This window comes from Muntiacus reevesi, chromosome 6 (genome assembly GCF_963930625.1).
Source record: "Muntiacus reevesi chromosome 6, mMunRee1.1, whole genome shotgun sequence".
Lineage (NCBI taxonomy): Eukaryota > Metazoa > Chordata > Mammalia > Artiodactyla > Cervidae > Muntiacus > Muntiacus reevesi.
The window spans coordinates 38,838,305-38,860,474 of NC_089254.1; the positions used below are offsets into that span (position 1 = coordinate 38,838,305).

General features: G+C 38.3%; 1 protein-coding gene across 1 annotated transcript in view; it reads right to left on the reverse strand.

The window, feature by feature from the left end:
* Positions 1-22,170, reverse strand: part of GNAI1 (G protein subunit alpha i1) — a 107,564-nt gene that overhangs the window by 44,182 nt on the left and 41,212 nt on the right. The window contains exons 3-4 of the mRNA XM_065939773.1: positions 1,776-1,818; positions 1,537-1,678 (exon numbers count right to left, since the gene is read on the reverse strand). Coding sequence (XP_065795845.1) covers positions 1,537-1,678; positions 1,776-1,818 — 185 coding nt within the window. The remainder of the gene's footprint in view (positions 1-1,536; positions 1,679-1,775; positions 1,819-22,170) is intronic.

Genomic DNA, 22,170 nt, shown 5'->3' on the forward strand with positions numbered 1-22,170 from the left:
AAAGACCTCATAAAAAGGCAGCTTGCCTTGACCCTTCATTACTTCACACAATGGAGGCTACAAAACCTTTCTCTTTAATAATCACATGTAAGATCTGAAGGCATAATACTGTACACATGAATTGGAATTAATGTAAAGTACAATTTATTCAATTCTTTATCTTAGGGTAGCTTTCTTGTGTATGACTAAGAGCTCAAAAACATTTCCTGAATGAATAACGATAAATGAATAAGTTACAGCCTGAATGGATAGGAGATAAGGCAAAAATTGTCTGGATATGATCAAATGCTGTTTCAGAAAAGATAAGTTAGAATAATGCTATGAATTATTATTAAAAATGATCCTGAAGTCTTTGAAAATTTTAACTCATTACACTGAAGCTTTTTAATCTTTATTTTAAAAAAAAGGTTACACATATTCTATGGCTGATTCATGTCAATGTATGACAAAATCCACTGAAATGTTGTGAAGTAATTAGCCTCCAACTAATAAAAAAAAATTCAAAAAAAAAAAAAAGAAATATGAATGGTTAGTAGGTACATGAAAAGATGCTCAACAACAAGAACAAAAAAAGCTTAGTAAGTTAATATGTCCCACAACTTATAAAGAAATTTTAATGACTTATTATACAAATTATTACAGATTTCCCCAATGTATGTTTTCTAATGCTGCTTTCATTCATTTTTTTTCCTATTAAGTACAAATTGAGTCTATATATAAATTCAAAAACCTGGCAGACCTAAGAAGACAAAAAGTTATGGTCTCTATACAAAAAAGTCTTTATAGTATTATTAGGGAGATAACACACATATTGAACACATAAAAATAAAAAGGAACTATAAAAGGGGGTAGTAGTAGTAACAGTAGTAATAATGTACATCTACTTTGTACCAAAATATTAAAAATTAATCTAGAGATTCACTTAAAGGTTTCTGGAAACATCAAGTTTTACCATGTTATTTAAAAAAAAAAAGAATCAGTGAAGAATAAATCATAACAAATAAAAAAAAACTTGAAACAGATTAAGCAACCCAGGACTGTGGAGAAAAGAGGAAAATGTAATATAGGGCCAGACTGGGGCTGTTTCCAATCAAACTGAAAACAAGTTATATACTGGGTCACAGAAGGAAGCACAGCACACTGCCATCTTTCCTATCATGTAATGTCCTGGGTTCCAGTTTCTTTACTGCTAAAACGAAGCGGTGGAACTAGCCTGTCTCCTAAGGTCCTTGTCCTTCTAGCTTTGAAATTCTGAAAGATGTTTTCTAATAGCCAGTATTTTCTGATTCCAAAGATAAGCAAACTGTATACTGTTTTCATCATCTGAGACTAGACTGCTTTTTAGTCTGGGCATGAACACAAATATTTAGATCATTTCAGCATTCCAAATCATGTAAACAAATTCTGAAGAATGCCAGTGTAGGCAGTTTACTGAACCCGGTAGTAACTACTCAAAACCATTATGGAGAGTCAGAGATAAGGTTTTTTTTTTTTTTAAAACTCTTCTGGTCTGCTCCAAGGACTTTAGTAACTTACCGCCCGGGCCGAGTCACCAAAGTCAATCTTCAATCTCCCCATGGCCCTAATGATAGCGATAATTGATTGGATGGTGTTACTGTAGACCACTGCTTTGTACTGCTTACATTCCTCTTCTGAATAACCAGCTTCGTGGATAATTCTAAGGAGAAAAAAGGAAAAAAAGAATACTTACTTCCTTTGAGGGAACGGTACACTTAAACAACATAAAAAAAAATTAATGTTTTAAATCTACTTACTTCATTTGCTTCACAATTGTACTTTTCCCAGATTCACCAGCACCTAAAAAATGTGAAATAAAGTAATTAAGGGATTTCTAATTCTATCACTTATGTATATCCAACTCCCAAACACACACATTCTCTCTCACAATTGAATTTTTTAAAACATTATTTTAAATTGGAGTATAGTTCATTTACATTGCTGTATTACTTTCTGCTGTAGAGCAAAGTAAATCAATTATACACACATACATGAAAAGTATATTTTCCCATATATGGTCATTACAGAGTATTGAGTATAGTTTCCTGTGCTATATAGTAGGCCCTTATCAGTTATCTATTATATACAGAGTAGTGTGTATATAAATATATATATACATATATATATATATCCCAGTCTACCCCCTTTTACACTGGTAACCATTTTTTTTTAACATCTGTGACTAAATTTTATTTTATATCAAAATGATCTTTATTGGTTTCCAAAATACCGAAAATTTCTTAAAAATAAGTCCCAAATATTTATTACATCATAATACTTAGAACTCAACTGAAAAAAAAATGGTTTCATCGTTGTTTTCATGTATTCCTTAAAGCACTTAAAAAAATTCCTTCTTCTATGGCTTACACTGAAGCAGTATAAATTAATTTTATTCAAGATTTTGCCCCTCGTTGGAAGAAATTTAACTGTTTGGTCAATTATCATAATTTTAACCTTTGCCTCTTGTGAATCAGATAACCAGCAGTACCAAGAAACCATGAAAATTATTTTTAAATATGTTAAAATAACAATGTCTCATGCGTTATATATAGTCGACCACCATTCTTAAACAACCGACAGAGCCAACACACTTTGCCAGCACTGAGGATGCAAAGGTATGCAGAAGGAAATATCTCCGCCCATGTTTTTCTATATTCCCTACCACCTGAGTCATAAACCCAGTCTCAAAACTATCCCTAAAAAAAACCCAAAACTCTCCCTGACCCTCTGTACTCATGCACGATCTCCTCACCATTTGGGTCTCTAGAATTATGCCATCGCAACATGAAAACATTAATCACAAAATGGCCCTTTATAAAATCAGAGCCCTCTAGAAGCTGAGAACATCTGAACATAGCACACAGGACAAGGAGGGGGTGACAGCTTCACACTGTCTTCGGCCAGAGCTACACATCATGGAGCCATCACCCCTGACAGAGACGGGCTTCGGGATTTTCATCACCTGGGCCTCATACTCCCATTTTCCCAGGGCCATTCCTACAGTGCTCTGTGCTCCAGTATCACTGAACTTCCAGTTCCCAGAACGCCTACTGCTGATGACGCCACAAGTCTTCAAGCATACCGTTTCTCCTGCCGAGTGTAATTTGCTCTGTTCCTCGCGCCACACCAGTGATGCTGTGTCAACCACCAGACCCACCTCCTTCATCAGCCTTTCCCGACCCGCTCCCACTGTGATCCCCGCTGCCCGTCCCTTTGCACATTTTCCGCTTGAAAGCTCAGCAGCTAACGACACCATCAACCAGAAATGTACCTGAATTTATTTAAGCTATCTGTGATGGATCTGGTAGATGGCAAACTTCTGGGCCTCACTCTCCTGCCCTTCTCCCTCAGGCACACACACACACACACACACACACACACACACACACACACACAACCAGATCATCAGAACATCTGAGAATAAGCCACAGTTAAATGGCCTATTTGGAAATCTGGGGGAAAAAAATCGCTTACATTTTACTTGTGATTTGATATTCAAGAAATTTCTCCCAGATAGCTGCATATTAAATAGAAAAGCAGGCGGTGAATAAACAATGAGGGCATTATTCGTTTACAGACAGCCTCTGAATCTTAGAGGGCATCTGCCAATACAAACAACTCCAAGATAAACAACCCATTATTTATTAATCAGCAACAGTATACTCGGCTCTATGAAAAGCATAATTGTAGGCATCATGGCTCACACATTTCTCTAATTCAGGAGAGGTCTGCCCAAGTCACACGCCCTCAACAGTCTCCAGCAGAGCTATCTCCAAGGGACCTCTGCGCTTCCAGGGCCCTGCTCGTTGACTCAGCAGCAGGCATGCCATGGTGACACCCCCATTCTGTTAGTGAAACAACCCAGCGGCTCAGAGAAAGGCTTACATGACACATATCCATGAGGTCTGAGAACCACACAAGGTGAAAAAATCAGAAACAGTAAATAAGAAACAGTAAAGAACAGAAAAGTTACTAGCTAAACTATGTGTATACAGATGAAAATTTTAAAATCTTAATGAGAAAAAAGCAAGTTTTCCTAATGTTAGATATTATTTTAAAATTCAGATTCACTTCCCATGTCACCAATTATTGTATGAGCAACAGAGAATCTAGCCAATGGTTTGCGGTTCAAAAAAATCCTGAAAGATGTTTAACATTTAAGAGTGAGGGGTGGCAGTGTCATTGGTTGAATGTTTAACTGATTTTTTTTGCTAGATACAAGGTACCCTCTGTGGAATAGAAATCCCAGAGGCAGAAACTCTAGGGGGTGGGGGATCTATCAAAATTTAAAGATCTATGTAATTAGTTTTCAATTCTTAGTTCCACACAGACTCTTAGTAGGAAAATTAGAATCGCTTCCTTGTTAGGGTTTGAACATTCTAAACACTGCTATTCTTTCCATACAGCATACAGGAGACTAGTTCTCTACAAATCTCAGCACGGTCTTATTTGAGAGACTGACAGGAAGCAATTGTTTATATATTAAAGAAAGAAACAAACAAAAAAACCAAAAACCTCAGAGGTCATGGAGGTAGGATAAAGGAGAAAAGGGTACATTTTCCTAGCAGAACTCAGCGAGGCAGCTGTCGCTTTTCAATTCAATCCATAGGTGAGGTTAAGAGTGAGAGAACCCTCCTTTCAAGAAGAAACAAGGAATGTGTAACACCTATCGTCAGGAGAGATCCTAGCCACAGACCCCGCAGTCACAAAGCTGACCCAGCCAAGGTGACCAGGTGGCCTCTACAGCAACTCCCGACAAGCGGGTCGGAGTGAAATGAGAGTCTTCAGGGTGGCGGGGAGGAATGCGTGCGACGTGGCCACAGGAACCATAAGGCGGCTGAGGGGCATCCCCGGGCCCCTCTTTAAAGAGGAAGTGGCATATGGAAAACTGCAAGTCTGTGCGCAAACATGCGTCCAGCAGTTGCGGGAAGTGGAGCTCGGCATCTGGTAGCTCACCACACAGATGATGGGAGAGTCGGGGCCACCACCAGAGATGCGGACAGGGACTCGCCTGCGCGCACGGCCACGTGCGCAGGCCTGCTCATTAACAGCGCGTCAGTGCTGACAAGCAGAGGGAGGAGGAGGGGAAAGATAAAACATAAAGGTCGAAGTCAAGTCACCCTTGGCTAGATTCTAAGCCCATGAATAGAATGATATAAGTTACAGTTATAAAAATGATAAGCAAATAGTGCCTACTCCCAATGTTTGTTGAGGGGCTGTCTAGGGAAATTTGGAATTTTAACTGCAGTGAGCTGTAAAAGAAAAAAGATCTCCAAACTCAGAAAACACAAACTTGTCTTTTTCCCAATATTCTTTGTCTAGGACATCCCCAGTGGCTGAGTGGAAAAGATTGCCTGCCCATGAAAAGATGCGGGTTCTGTCCCTGGGTTGGGAAGATCCCCTGGAGAAAGAAATGGTAAGCCACTCCATATTTTGGCCTAGGAATCCCATGGACAGAAGATCCTGGCAGGCTACAGTCATGGGATCGCAAAAGAAGCAGACATGACTTAGCAACAAACCAACAGTTCTTTGATTCTCTGCTTAGGTGCACATTTATATAACTTAACAGTTTCAGGTACCCAACATCACAGGCTGTTGAGCATGAAAATACTGACTTAGCCAAAGTCATCTTATGCTGAGCTCCTGACAAACTCAGTTCAGTACCTCAGTTATGTCCAACTCTTTGCGACCCCATGGACAGCAGCATGCCAGGCCTCCCTGTCCATCACCAACTCCCGAAGTTTACTCAAACTCATGTCCACAGACTCAGTGATGCCATCCAGCCATCTCATCCTCTGTCGTCCCCTTCTCCTCCCGCCTTCTATCTTTCCCAGCATCAGGGTCTTTTCAAATGAGTCAGTTCTTCCCATCAGGTGGCCAAAGGATTTAAGTTTCAGCTTCAGCAGCAGTGCTTCCAATGAATAATCAGGACTGATTTCCTTTAAGATGGACTGGTTGGATCTCCTTGCAGTCCAAGGGACTCTCAAAAATCTTCTCCAACACAACAGTTCAAAAGCACCAATTCTTCGCCACTCAGCTTTCTTTATAGTCCAACTCTCACATCCATACATGACTACTGGAAAAACCATAGCTTTGACTAGACGGACCTTTGTTGACAAAGTAATGTCTCTGTTTTTTAATATGCTGTCTAGGTTGATCTTAACTTTTCTTCCAAGGAGTAAGAGTCTTTTAATTTCATGGCTGCAGTCACCATCTGCAGTGATTTTGGAGCCCAAAAAAGAAAGTCTGTCACTGTTTCCACTGTTTCCCCATCTATTTCCCATGAAGTGATGGGACCAGATGCCATGATCTTAGTTTTCTGAATGTTGAGTTTTAAGTCAACTTTTTAACTCTCCTGTTTCACTTTCATCAAGAGGCTTTTTAGTTCTTCTTCACTTTCTGCCATAAGGGTGGTGTTATCTGCATATCTGAGGTTACTGATATTTCTCCTGGCAATCTTGATTCCAGCTTGTGCTTCATCCAGCCCAGTGTTTCTCATGATGTACTCTGCATATAAGTTAAATAAGCAGGGTGACAATATACAGCCTTGACTTAGTCCTTTTCCTATTTGGAACCAGTTTGTTGTTCCATGTCCAGTTCTAACTGTTGCTTCCTGACCTGCACACAGATATCTCAAGAGGCAGGTCAGGTGGTCTGGTATTCCCATCTCTCAGAATTTTCCACAGTTTATTGTGATCCATACAGTCAAAGGCTTTGGCGTAGTCAAGAAAGCAGAAGTAGATGTTTTTCTGGAACTCTCTTGCTTTTTCGATGATCTAGCGGATGTTGGCAATTTGATCTCTGGTTCCTCTACCTTTTCTAAATCCAGCTGGAACACCTGAAAGTTCACAGTTCACGTACTGTTGAAGCCTGGTGTGGAGAATTTTGAGCATTCCTATGGCAGCGTGTGAGATAAGTGCAATTGAGTGGGTAGTTTGAACATTCCTCAGCATTGCTTTCTTTGAGATTGGAATGAAAGAGCTTTTCCAGTCCTATGGTCACTGCTGAGTTTTCCAAATTTGCTGGCATATTGAGTGCAACACTTTCACAGCATCATCTTTTAGGATTTGAAATAGCTCAACTGGAATTCCATCACCTCCACTAGCTTTCTTTGTAGTGATGCTTCCTAAGGCCCATTTGACTTTGCATTCCAGGATGTCTGCCTCTAGGTGAGTGATCACACCATCATCATTATCTGGGTAATGAAGATCTTTTTTATATAGTTCTTTTGTGTATTTTTGCCACCTCTTAATATCTTCTGCTTCTGTTAGGTCCATACCATTTCTGTCCTTTGTCGAACTCATCTTTGCATGAAATGCTTCCTTGGTATCTCTAATTTTCTTCAAGAGATCTCCAGTCTTTCCCTTTCTATTGTTTTTCTCTATTTCTTTGCACTGATCACTGAGGAAGGCTTTCTCATCTCTCTTTACTATTCTTTGGAACTCTGCATTCAAATGGGTATATCTTTCCTTTTCTCCTTTGCCTTTCACTTCTCTTCTTTTCACAGCAATTTGTAAGGCCTCCTCAGACAGCCATTTTGCTTTTTTGCTTTTTTTTTTCCTTGGGGATGGTCTTAATTCCTGCCTCCTGTACAATGTCATGAACCTCCCTCCATAGTTCTTCAGGCACTCTAACAGATCTAATCCCTTGAATCTATTTCTCACTTTCACTGTGTAATTGTAAAGCATTTGATTTAGGTAATACCTGAATGGTCTAGTGGTTTTCCCTACCTTCTTCAGTTTAAGTCTGAATCTGGCAATAAGGAGTTCAAGATCAGAGCCATAGTCAGCTCCCAGTCCTGTTTTTGCTGACTGTATAGAGCTTCTCCATCTTTGGCTGCCAGGAATATAATTAATCTGATTTTGGTATTGACCATTTGGTGATGTCCATATGTAGTCTTATCTTGTGTTGCTGGAAGAGGGTGTTGTCTATGACCAATGTGTTCTGTTGGTAAAACGCTATTAGCGCTTGCCCTGCTTCATTCTGTACTCCAAGGCCAAATGTGCCTGTTACTCCAGGTATTTCTTGACTTCCTACTTTTGCATTCCACTCCCCTATAATGAAAAGGACATCTTTTTGGTGTATTAGTTGTAGAAAGTCTTCATAGAACCATTCAACTTCAGCTTCTTCAGCATTACTGGTCAGGGCATAGACCTGGATTACTGTGATATTGAATGGTTTGCCTTGGAAATGAATAGAGATCATTCTGTCGTTCTTGAGATTGCATCCAAGTACTGAATTTCAGAGTCTTTTTTTGACTATGATAACAACTCTACTCCACTTAAAAAAAACCCTAATTAAACCATTTTTATACTGAATAAAACTAAATAATAACTTAAACTGTAATAAAATCAAATTTACAAGTGCATTTAAAATCACTTCTGTTTAATCATAAAGCTACTGTAAGATTAATAAGATCAAGGTCCTTATTTTTATGATAGAAGCAAATATAGAGGATGCAAGGGCAAATATGACAAATCTAGACAGTGTACTAAAAAGCATGCATTACTTTGCCAACAAAGGGCCATACAGTTAAAGCTATGGTTTTTTCAGTAGTCATGTACGGATGTGAAAATTGAACCATAAAGAAGACTGAGTACTGAAGAATTGATACTTTCAAACTGTGGTGTTAGAGAAGACTCTTCAGAGCTCCTTGGACTTCAAGGAGATCAAACCAGTCAATCCTAAAGGAAATCAACCCAGTATATTCACTGGAAGGACTGATGTGGAAGCTGAAGCTTATACTTTGGCCATCTGATGCGAAGAGCTGACTCACTGGAAAAGACCCTGATGCCTGGAAAGATTGAAGGCTAGAGGAGAAGGGAGTGACAACGGATGAGATGGGTGGATGGCATAATTGACTCAATGGACATGAGTTTGAGTAAACTCTGGGAGATCATGAAGGACAGGGAAGCTTGCCACACTGCAAAGAGTTGGACACAACTTAGCAACTGAACAACAGCAAAGGGCAAATATAAATTAAAGAGGCTTAAATTATCCCTGATGGAAGTAAAGGAAAATTTCTCTCCCTTCTTCTTAGGACATTTACTTAGAATAGTTTTAAATGTAAGCAAAAAAAATAAATAAAATAAATGTAAGTAAAACTCTCCCTCTCTTTGAAATGTATGTATAGTTGACACTTGAGCAACCTGGGTTTGAATTGAATGTGTTCACTTATACATGGATTTTTTTTTTTCCCCAGTAAATTCACATAGTACTACACACAGACTCAGGCTGGTTGAATCTGTGGCAGATCCTAGAACCAATCACCTGTAGATACCCAAGAACAACTGTATTCCCTTTGGAAAACTAAACAGGCCTTTTTTGTCAGATTTATAATGGAGAATGTCTTTCTCAAGGACCTGAGAATCATCTCTTTGAAAGGTAAACACCAGGGAGAGAGTACCTCTAACTGCCCGTTTCTGCAGGTGGGCAGAAGTCTAACTTGGTTGAATATCTTGCTCCAAGTTGCAAAACTACCTCATCACAAGATAAGCTTGTGTCTCCTCTGGACAAGGTCAATTAGCTAAATGATAATTATTTCAATTACCCAGTAAAGTTATGATGAACCATGTATTACATAAGGTGTTATAAAGCCTGTCATTTAGGAACTAGTTGTTTATCTTGAAAACATGTATGTAATAGGTTGTATCAGCTTGGCTACATAAGTGGGTAAGATACCTTTCTGTCTCTGTCTCTCAATGGACGGCCTGTGATGCAATCCATTCAATTAAAAAAAAGTTTTCTTTCTCCACTACTGTTGTGAAGATGATTTCTGGGTTGAGAGAAGACTTTGTTTTTAATTATAAGTCCCCAACATAGATAATAACCTAGAAACCTTTTTTATTCAGCTGTAAGCTGGACTTACATTTATATGAATACATACATTTTATGAGATTACCTGACATTCTGGGATATAAAAATAGTGACTGTAAACACCAGAATCTATAGATTCCCCCAAATGATCCTCTTTCTCTAAATATTAATTCCCTATAAAATCATTCTTCAAGACATTCATGTCTGAAATAGGGGTCACACTGTAACACTGAGCAAGAATGATTACACATGCAAGGCTACCCTAGAAAGGAGGACAAAAGAAAGGAGAATTGTGGGCAACACAGGAAACTTTTTCCTGGCAGCCTAGTCAAAGAGACCACAAAAGTAGCTAACTGAACTGAGGAATCAATGCTTCGGAGAGTCAAGTCTGCAGAATCCAAGGTGAGGGTGAGGAAGGATAAAGGACTGGTGCTACAAGCAAACTCCTGAGAGTTTACAAGTTTTCTGCAAGAATTAATTCAGTATTTTGTTTTGTTTTTGTGTAACAAGAATATTTTAAGAAATCTTGAGTCATTTGAATGCCTCTATATGGCTAAATTTCAGGATCGGTATTTGAGTTTGTGTTTATAGGTCTTAAGATACTCAAGCAAGTGCCAAACATTGTACCTTGCTTGAGAAGGTATCCATGCATGACTCTATCTGGTCTGGCTGTCAATCACTAGACCCCCTTATCCAAAGAAAGGACCATGTGTTTCCAGCATTCTAATCACAATTGTGTCTGAGAGTAAAACTCCCTATTCTTATAGATCTTTTACAAACAATTAAAAAATTTTAGAAATATATGTAAATATATCCATATATTATACACATAATATATACTAAAAGCTTAAGAAAAAAATCAGTTTGGATGCAGTGCTTTTTTTTCCCCCCCTCCAAGGAAGGAATGAGATCTAGGTGTTGGAGATCTTCCTTGGCCTTTTATGTGAAAGTTAAAGAAAGAAATCACAGGAAAGGATAATATGAAATCTGGTCCATAGAAGTCATTTTCCATGATCATATCATGGAAGACACAATGAAAGAATGGGACCAGAACAGAGGGAAGCAGCACTAAGAGAAAGCTAGGGTGAGAAAAGCCTGAAGCACCCCTGAGCCTTTAGTCACATTTAGGGAATCACATTACAAATGACCACAGGAAGTGGGGCACTGCTGAGAGTCAAAGGGGGCAGAAGCACAAACCAGGACTGACCTGGAAGGAGGAGGAAAGACACCACTCTAGTCAGAACTGAAGACAATTTCAACTCAGTCTCCAAGCTATGAGTCAGTTATGAGTTTGCGTTCTGTCACAAGGACCTGAAAAGAGTTTTGGGCTAACCCTGTGCCAAACAGCATTACTTTAATTATCTTGAGCTAATGAGGGGAAAACAAAGGAGGTTAATGATGCATTTGCAGCAAGTAAAGGTCAAATGATAATTACTGGATCCTTTAAAAAAGAAAAGTTACAGAAGTTTAGACAGAGAAAAGATGTGGGAAAATTAGTCATCACATAGCCCACTGTAGAAGAGGTATGCCTTAATCCAAGAGTCATATTGTAAGTACTCTGACTAATGTATCACTATTTGTCTAACTAAATTCATACTTACCTTTTAAATGTTCATATACATTTTATAAAACTGTTTGATTTTATAGTTCGTAGAAGACCTGTAAAGCATGAGAACTTTGTTCCCAATGACAGTTACACACATTTGTGAAAATGATTTGGTACCACACAGGAGGGGAAGGTTTCCTTCCTCAGGGAGTCATACATGGCATTTTCTAAAACTCAAGTCTAATTGCTCTCAGGTTTTTGCTTAGCTGCTTACTAGTAAGGACCATTGAGTAATGTAATACACAAACTCGCAACTCTTCCCATGTTGCCGTACAACTTTCCATGGGTCTCTCTCACATTTCTGAACGTACATGAGCAGAGGCAGCAACTGCCTTTGTCCTCAACCATCTTTTCAAGGATGTTTATGTAGAGAACAGTCTGAAGTCAGAGATAAGGCTCTCCTCTGCAAAGGAGAGGTCTCTTTGCTGTCCAGTATAGTAAAGATAACATATCCTCTGGGACAAATTCCCAGACACTGCACATTATGAAAAAAAATACTGAGGAGCCCTAATTTCGGGGCTCCTCTATTGCAACATAACTCATAGACTGTGTAGCCATGGCTCTCTTCTTGTTGCCTTAGGGAATCAGGGCTTGGTAAATTGCCATAACGGCAACTGCAATTGCTGTAATATAGTCATTTTTGTCTCTGAACCAAGACTCTTATGTCTTCTGCCAGTAACCATGAAACTGAGGTGGGAATTTTCTGGTGGTCCAGTGGTCAGGGCTGCCAAGAGCCTGTGTTCCATCCTTGATAGGGGAACTAAGATCCTACAAGCATCAGGGCTTGGCCAAAACAAACAAACAAACAAAAACTGGGGCAAGCTAACTCATTATATTAGCGTGTTAGTAGGGTAAAGTCTCAGGTATTGAATCACTCTGGACATGCTCTTCTGCTTAATTTTTAGTTAATTCCCAAATCCCTGACAACTAAGGACACTTCCAGCCATTATCTTTACACATGTACTACTTATCTTTTTTCCCTTGGCAGCTCAATCAGTTTCGTCCAATAAAGAGTTAGAATAGCAGTTCTAAAACTACAATCTAAAGACCAGCAGTATCAGCAACACTTAAGAATTCTCTGCTTACAATAGCCAAGACATGGAAGCAACCTAAATGTCCACTGGCAGAGGAATGTCGTGTGGTAGCCTGGGTGGGAGGGGAGTTTAGGGGAGAATGGGTACTTCTGTTTGCATAGCTGAGTCCCTTTGCTGTCCACCTGAAACTACCACATTTTTGATCAGCTATGCTGCAATGTAAAATAAAAAGTTAAAAAAAAGAAAGAAGTGTACATTCTCAGGTCCCACCCAGAACTTAGTGACTCAAACTCTGGGAGTGGGGCCCAGGAATCTATGTTTTAACAACCCTTCCAAGTAATTATAAAACAAGCTAGGGACTGAGGACCAGTTAGGTAGAAAGGTCACCTCATTTTCCTTGTGATCAGAGTAATTACAGTGATTAAGTTGCTGATGAGTTATAAAGAGCTTATTATTTTTATGAAATATTTCTATTTCCCTCCTCCTCCTATAAATGAAACAAGTAGTATTCTTTTACTTTTCTGCAAATTCTAGATTCTCATAACTATGTCTGCATTTAATGTGATACAATATATTACTTTGGTTGAGTGAAGAAAATCCATTTTCATATAATAATGTAGTTAGAAAATGAAAGCATTTTAATAGCATTTGCAGATAACTATGGATAGTTTTCATTGATTCTATAGCAAAATTTGAAAAGAGTAGCTTAAAGTTTGATTACAATACATTTCTTTGGACTTTTTATATGTCGGTAGCTTAAAATCCATTGGTCTATCTTGTACTTGGAATGGATCTTTTATCCATGTCTGATGTGGATATTAGTTCACTAACTTACAGAGAACTGAATGTCTACATATTTTCAATATTTTTTAAAAAGCATTTATGTTTACATTGCCTTTACTGTAATATTACACAGAATTTCACCAGAAAAAGCTTTAGGTGAAATGGTATCAAGCTCCCAGTGGTAGAGACAAGGTTATAAAATTTCAATTTATTTATTTATTTATTTTTGTTTGAAAGCTCATATTTTATTATTGCCAACAAATACTGTTTGCTGTTTTCCTAGAAGTGACATCTAACTAACTGCCAAATCCCAAGTCAGATTAACCATAATTTTTCTGACTTTCATATGAAAATGGAATGGTATTCCAGGAAAACAGTATCTAGTTCACAACTCAAGCAATCACAAAACTGCTCTTTCTCAAGACAAGTGCAACAGCAGTCTGGAAGTACTTCCCATTTGGTCACACAGAATATTAAAGAGGTATTTATTCAATGGTCAAGATTTAATAAAAATAATGTTTATGACTTCAACATTTTTTAATTACAAGTGTATAGTAGTGAAGAATACAATGACCATTGGTACAACCCAGTGCTACGGACGTGATTCAGCAGTTTGACCGATTATTACTTTGGTACCATCAGAGCAAATGACACAATAGAAAAGGCAAATAATATCTTAGTATTATGAAAATGGTCTCAGGGGCCTCCAGAGTCCACTGATCCCTCCTAAAACCACAGATTTAACGTCTTTCTCACCCGTTGGACGGTGAGCTATGAGGGAAGAGAGCACTTGGTTTTTGTCACCATGACATCCCTAATAGCAGGAACACATTTACTCACTGGCTGGATGACAGAAAGGGAGGGAGTAGAGAGAAGGGAAGAAGAATACATAACATGAAGAAAGCATAAGAAAATGTAACTGAATATTTATATGAACCATGGAAAGGAAGAACAGAATTCTGTTGGAAGACCAAGTAAAGAAATGAGTGGAAGTCTGTGACTGACCATGAAAAACAGATTCATAAAGGGAAAAAAAGCAGGTTCTCTTCTTCTATTACAATAAGAGTAGTGGCTGAGAGCATGGCAGCTAGAGACTGTCTTGCTCATCCTTGCTTGCTGCTGGGTGTAGCCATATCCCCACATTTCTCACCAAATCACCATGTGTCTGAAAGGAAAATGCGGGCTTGGACTCTATCATTCCTGTTCCTGCATATAAGCCAGAAAATAGGTGTCCCTGTGGTCTTCTTCCAACCGGGTGAATTAAGACAATGTCCAAGGACAGCAGGGCAATAAGAAGGCAGGAATGTGGGTCCCTGAATCGTCATGCTAGGCAGAGCACCCCAGCACTACTTAACCTTAGATTCCATTATATGAGAGAACTAAACAGCTATCTTCTGTAGGCCATGGTCAGGTTAGGTTTCTCTGATTCTGAGACAGACTTTTATGCTAATTTTTAAAAGCTGTCTAGATGTAAATATACAAGCAAATATGTATATACAAACACATATATCATATATATTTTTTAATATATAGCTATATAAACAAAACAAACCAAAAAGTCCCAAAACCTATAAATGTTTAAAAAAATTACCATAAATTAAGTCAAAAGGCAAACTATAAAACAGGGAAAACTATCAGTAATTAATGAATATCAAAATGTAGATTTCTTTCTCCCCCCCAGATACAAAGCAAAATGATTCAGTTACACAAACACACACACAAAATTTTTTTAATTGAACTTTTTTTTTTTTTGACCACATCATGTGGCACACTGGATCTTAGTTCCCTGATTAAGGATTGGACCCACATCCCCTGCATTGAGAGCTTGGAGTCTTAATCAATGGACCACAAGGGAAGTCCCAACATGTTCTTTTTCATATTCTTTTCCATTACAGGTTATTACAGATATTGAATATAGTTCCCTATGCTGTACAATAAGTAGGTCCTTGTTATTTATCTGTTATCTATATAGTAGTTTGTATATGTTAACCCCAAACTACCAGTTTAGCTCCTTCTCTCCCTCTCCCCACACTATCCCCCCTTTGGTTATTTTCTGGTAACCATAAGTTTGTTTTCTATGTCTGAGTCTATTACTACTTTGCTAGTAAGTTCATATATACTCTTTTAGATTTCACATATAAGTGATATCATGTGATATCCGTATTCCTCTGATTTACTTCACTTAACATGATCATCTCTGGGCCCATCCATGTTGCTGCAAATGGCATCAATTCATTCTTTTTTATTCACCTATCTTTTATTCATCTATCGATAGACATTTATGTTGCTTTCATTTTTTGGCTATTACACATAGTGTTACTATGAACACTGGGAGCATGTATCCTTTTGAATTCTGTTTTCCATAGCAGTTATACCAATTTACGGTCCTACCAACAGTGTAGGAGGTTCCTTTCTCTCCACACCTTCTCAAGCCTTTACTGTTTGTAGACTGATGCCTATGATGACTAGTGTGTAGCTTGTCCAACACAACTTACTGAGAAGACTCTCTTTCCTCCACTGTATTGATAAATTCTTTCCTAATTTATCATAGATTAATTGATCATAAATGCATGGGTTTATTTCTGGGCTTTCTATCCTATTCCACTGACCTATATATCTGTTTTTGTGCCAGTACCACACTGCTTTAATTACTGTAACTTTGCAGTACAATCTGATACAAAAAAACAGGACCTGTATACCTGCTACCTACAAGCAACCCACTTCAGATCTAGAGACACATGCAAACTGAAATCGGGGGTGGAAAAAGGTATTCCACACACATGAAAATCAAAAGAAAGTCAGAGTAGAAATATTTAATATTGGACAAAACAGACCTTAAAAAAAAGACTGTCAAAAGAGACAAAGAAAGTTATGGTACATATACACGATGGAATATTATTCAGCTATTAAAAATAATGCATCTGAATCGGTTCTAACAAGGTGGATGAAACTGGAGCCTGTTATACAGAGTGAAGTCAGTCAGAAAGAAAGAAACACCAATACATTATATTAATTCATATGTATGGAATTTAGAAAGATGGTAATGATGACCCTATATGCGAGACAGCAAAAGAGACACAGATATAATGAACAGACTTTTGGACCTGAGGGACAAGGCGAGGATGGGATGATTTGAGAGAATAGCATTGAAACACGTATATTACCATATGTGAGAAAGATCACCAACCCAAGTTTGATGCAGGAAACAGGGCACTCCAAGTCGGTGCACTGGAAGAACCAGAGGGATGGGATGGGGAGGGAGGTGGCAGGGGGGTTTGGGATGGGGGACACATGTACACCTGTGGCTGATTCATGTCAATGTATGGCAAAACCACCACAATATTGTAAAGTAATTGGCCTCCAATTAAAATAAATTAATTTTTTAAAAAGAGGCAAAGAAGGACACTATTTAATAATCAAAGGATCAACCAAAGAGAAGATATAACAATTGTGTGTTTGTGTGTGTATCTCCAATCCAACAAAGGAGAAACCTCAATATATAAGGTAAATGTTAATAGACATAAAATGAGAAATTAACAGTAATACAATAATAATATGGGACTTCAACACTCTCCACTTACATTAAAGGACAGATCACCAGATAGAAAATCAATAAGGAAAAACACGTACCTTAAATGACAAATTACATCAGATGGACTTAATTGATACTTATAGAGCATCTCATCTAAAAGCAGCAGAATCTATATTCCTTTCACGTGCACATGGAACATCCCGCAGGACAGACCACATGCCTGGCCACAAACCAAACCTTGGTAAATACTGGGTCGATGAAAAAGTTCATCTGGGAAACATTTTACAGAAAAACTTGAACAAACTTTTTGGCCAACCCGATATAAGAATACTGGAATCATATTAAGTATCTTTTCTGAGCATAATACTATGAGGCTAAAAACCAACTACAAGGGGAAAAAAAACACTGCAATAGTACAAACACATGGAGATTAAACAATATGTTACTAAACAAGCAATGAGCCACTGAAACACTCAAAGAGAAAATAAAAAATACCTACAGACAAATGAAAATGAAATCACAATAATTCAAAACCTATAGGATGGAGGAAAAGCAGTTCTAAGAAGAAATTTACACCATACAAGCTTACCCTCAGGGAACAAGAAAAATCTCAAATAAGCAACCTAACCTTACACCTAAAGCTACCAAGGAAAGAACTACAAAAAAGTCTGAAGTTAGTAAGAGAGAAATCATAAAGATCAGAGCAAAAATAAATGAAATAGAGACTACAAAAGCAGTAGAAAAGGTCAATGAAGCTAACAGTTGGTTCTTTGAAAAAATTAACAAAATCAATAAACCTTTAGCTGGAATCATCAAGGAAAAAGAGAGAGGGCCCAAATGAAATAAGAAATGAAAAAGGAAAAGTTACAAATGACACACAGAAGTAAGAGACTACTTCCCTGTAGCTCATACAGTAAAGAATCTGCCTGCAGTGCAGGAGACCCGGGTTCAGTCCCTGGGCCGGAACGTCCTCTGGAGAAGGGAATGGAAACCCACCTCAGTGTTCGTGCCTGGAGAACCCCACGGACAGAGGAGCCTGGGGGGCTACAGTCTCTGGGGTCGCACAGAGTCAGACATGACCGAGGGACTAATACCACCATGTGGGCAACTATGCCAATAAAATGGACAACCCAGAAGGAATGGACAAATTCTTAGAAAGGTTCAATTTCTCTGAAATTGAAAACCAAACCAGGAAGAAACAGAAAATATGAACAGGACAATTACCATAACTGAAATCGAATCAGGAATTTTAAAACTCCCAATAAACAAAAATCCAGGACCAGACGGCTAAACAGGTGAATTCTACCAAATATTTAGTGAACAGTTAACAGCAATCCTTCTGAGACTATTCCAAAAACTGCAGATGAAGAAGCATTTCTGAACTCATTCTATGAGGCCACTATCACCATGATAGCAAAACCAGACAAAGACATCAGAGAAAAAGAAACTGTATATTTTTAAAATTCATAATAAACATTAAATGACAAGAAAAATACCAATATTCTAAACAGCAAAGGACACAAACACAACTTACAGAGAGAAAACAAACAAATACAGTGGTTTTAAACTCTAGATATACATATATTCATACCAAACAAAGAAGGAAAAGGCAACCCACTTCGGTATTCTTGCCTGGAAAATTTCACTGATAGAGGAGCCTGGTGGGCTACAGTCCATGGAGTCGCAAAGAGTCAGACACAAATGAGCATGCACACCAAAAAAAAAGTAAAGAAATATACTGAAAAGTGTTTGTATCTGGATAATGCAATTTTATGTCTCAAATATCTGTATAATTCCAAATTTTTTACACTGTAAGACTGAATCAAAATGATGCAATTTATTTAGAAAAATGTGGTCATATCTCTATGATTAAAGCTGAATAACATCATCGTCTTTAGTCTCCTCTGCTTCAACCCACGTTCCAATCTCATCATTCATGCACATAAATCTCACATTTTAATCACAGCAAATCACTTTCACTTCTAAAAGTTTCCTGATCATGCCTGCTCCATTCCCGCCCCCCCCCCAGACTTTCTCCCAGGTGGAGCCCCTTATTAACATCGGCAATAAAAAGGACCACACCATATTTAGGCAAGGAGCAACTGGGGTTGAACTTCTCCAACCAAAACACAGCTAATTCCCAGGGAGTGTGAAAACTGAGCGGAGATATGCCAGGCCCGCTCCATGGCCCCATATGGCAGGCAAGAAAATCAGCAAGACCACGGCTCTACAAAGACGGAGGAGAGAGATTCTGAGGGCTGCACTGAGGCATTCAGAGCAGGCAGGCTCTAAGCAGGCTGAGTTATAGCACCAGAGACTTCAATTATGATGCCAGGAGCACCAACATGAAAACTGTCCCCTCCATGACCAAAGGAAGCAAAGCAGAGCATATTAAATCTAAGGGACCAGAACCCTGTCCCCACTTCAGTGAGTCCAAGGAAGTCACTCTTCCCTCCCATCCCACTCACTGCCCCCCTACCGATGAAGGAAAACAGCAGGAAGGAAGGATGGCAAAGGATGAAACATTTTTATCTGAACACTACATAAATGATTGTTCAAATAATCAGATTGGACTAAAGCTTAAGCAACATCGAACATTTTATTATTTTCTCTACTAATCGGCAGGAAGTAAGTTGATTTTAGATTAAAATAAAATACTGTGAATTGTTACTCAATTTATAGGCAATAATCTTCAATCATATTTTTTAAAAGACATGGATGTTATACTTTCCCCTAACAAACATCCCAAATTTTATACAGTATCTTCATAGCCTGTTCAGAGGAATCATAAATCCGACTAGGATGACATGTCTCACATCTGATGTGAGCTGACTCCATCCTTTCACCACTTCAAACACTTCCCTTCAGTACATAATCCAATGCACATACTACCTTTTCTACTTTTATCGACTCAGATTAAATCAATTCCAAGGGGCACCAAGCTTTTGGCATGTACACACGTACCTTAAAGTTTTAATGAGGATTCTGGTTCAGGCAATGGAAGTGGTTTAAACAAGAGAGAAAGAATGCCATCGCTCTTTCACTCAGCAGTCCACATGTGAGTCATCCAAGGCCTGCACTGAGGCCCGGGCACCCTCTACCTTACTGCTCTGCCACCCCATGACAAGGCTTCCTACTCGTGTACAGGCATCCGTCCAGGAACTCACTGGTACACGAACTTGCAGTCACCGGGGGTGACCACAAGTAGAGGAAGTGGAGGCAATGTGCTTTCCCTTTAAGGGGACAACCCCAAAGTTGTAGCTTATTTCCCTGCATATTTCCACGAGCAGAATTTATCTTCCTAGTTTCACACTAGTAAAGCTGGGAAATAGAGTCACTATCTGTGTGGCAATGTGTCCTATCAAGGGACAGTGGCTAAAGGAGAACAATCAGAAATGTTTGCTTATCCCATAGGCCTATTCTTTTCTTTCCTGTGCTGTTTGTTTCATACTTGAATTAAAAAAATTTTTTTAAATGAAACATTATGCCAGTCAATATATTAATATACAAAATAAAAGGGTTTGTGTTTTGTTTTTTATCTGCTTTGGTTTCCTCCTAAAAACTAAGTTGGATGCCTTGGAAAAATGCAATAAAGCAAGCTGCTAAAAATGGCCACTGAATTAGATCAATGTGAGAAACTCTTCAACAGAGAGGAGAAAAAAAATCTAGAAGGATTCTTCACTCAGATTCCTTTGCAAGTATCTTTAGTTGAAAAAAAAAGAAATTGGAAGTAAGGGGTTCATTTTAACTATGCAAAAAAGACAACTGTGAACTATATAATCAGTGAATCATACCCCCACCAAAAGGGATCAAAATTGTACATCAAAAGATTGCTAAACAGAACTATACTTATGTTTTCAACTAAAACAGAATACTTCAAGTTACATTTACAAAAGTATATATTTATTTTTAGAATTTACCCTTAAGACCGGTAAATTCTGATCCTATCAGTACAGAGAACTTCTACAAAGGAAATTTCCCCCTGCGTGTCAACAAATTCAGAACTTAATTACCTTTACCTTCCAATTTTTATAATCCTCCCACAACCATTTTTCTAAAATGTTTAAATGTGTATCAGTTCTTTAACACAAACTTCTGAGCATGACATTCCAAGGATGCTAGAATTTGGATCCACGGGTATTCCAGCCTCACCTCTTTCATATAACTCCAATCATTCTCTAGCCATGGAAGTCTTCAAAATAATCTATCTAATATACTCAGCCAGAATTCCAGCATATGTGTGTCAAGGATCACATTACATAACCAAGTCAAAGTTGAATAAATCACAGGTCCTGACTATAAAAGTTTTATCTAGAATCAAAGGAGACAGTCAAGAAAATAAACAATTTCAACATACTTTCTTTCATTCAAGAAGTATGAACTTCTTGCTGTATGGCAGGTACAACTCTGGGTATTGAGAAGAGAATGACTGGGAATAAGAGTTGCGTGTCCTCATCGCATGAGGGGGAGGAACAGGTGGCAGGAAACACTTCAGATCGTGTGGGGAGGAAGGGCTACTTATGGCAGTGATTAATAAATACACGCAGATGGTTTACTTAAAATATAACTGCTACTAATGGATCTTAACAAGCTAATGTACCTAGTAAGTCAGTGGAAGAACCAAATTAATGAGAGGAAGAAAATGATAGTAGAAAGTTACAGAAAGCTACTATAAAACAAAACATGTATGAGTATATAATTCCTAAGAACTACAATCCTAATATACTTTTCACTGGTCCAATAATGTCTAAAATATCCTTTCTAGCCACAGTTTTAGGAAGAACACAGATAAAACAGAATTATGTCCAGAGAGGAGGTATAGATGACTATAAACTACTTCATTTGAGGAAAGGCTGAGGGAGGGAGGAATGTTTAGAAAAAAGACTAGGAGAAAACAGGGTGTGTGATAAACAGCTTAAGACCCTACATGGGAAGAGAAGTTACACTGTGACACTCAAGAAGGCTGAACTAGGATCAATAACTGAAATTACACAGAAGCAACCTCAGTAAAAGGAGTAAGCTATTAACAAACTGAAGCCAGAATCTATAAGAACACATTATCTGTCAATAAGATTGTTATTCTCCTCAATTCTTTATGCTATGGTTTAGTCATTAAGTTGTGTCTGACTCTTGTAACCCCATGGACTGTAGCCCTTCAGGCTCCTTTCTTCATGGGATTTTTCCAGGCAAGAATACTGGAGTGGGTTGCCATTTCCTTCTTCAGGGGATCTTCCTGACCTAGAGATCCAACCTGCATCTCCTGCATTGCAGGCAGATTCTTTATCGACTGAGCTCTGAGGTAGTTCATTTTAGCAGGAGTCATATATGTATAGTTTTGTTAGACGTCATTTTACATCATTAAGTTACGTTAAAAAGAAATG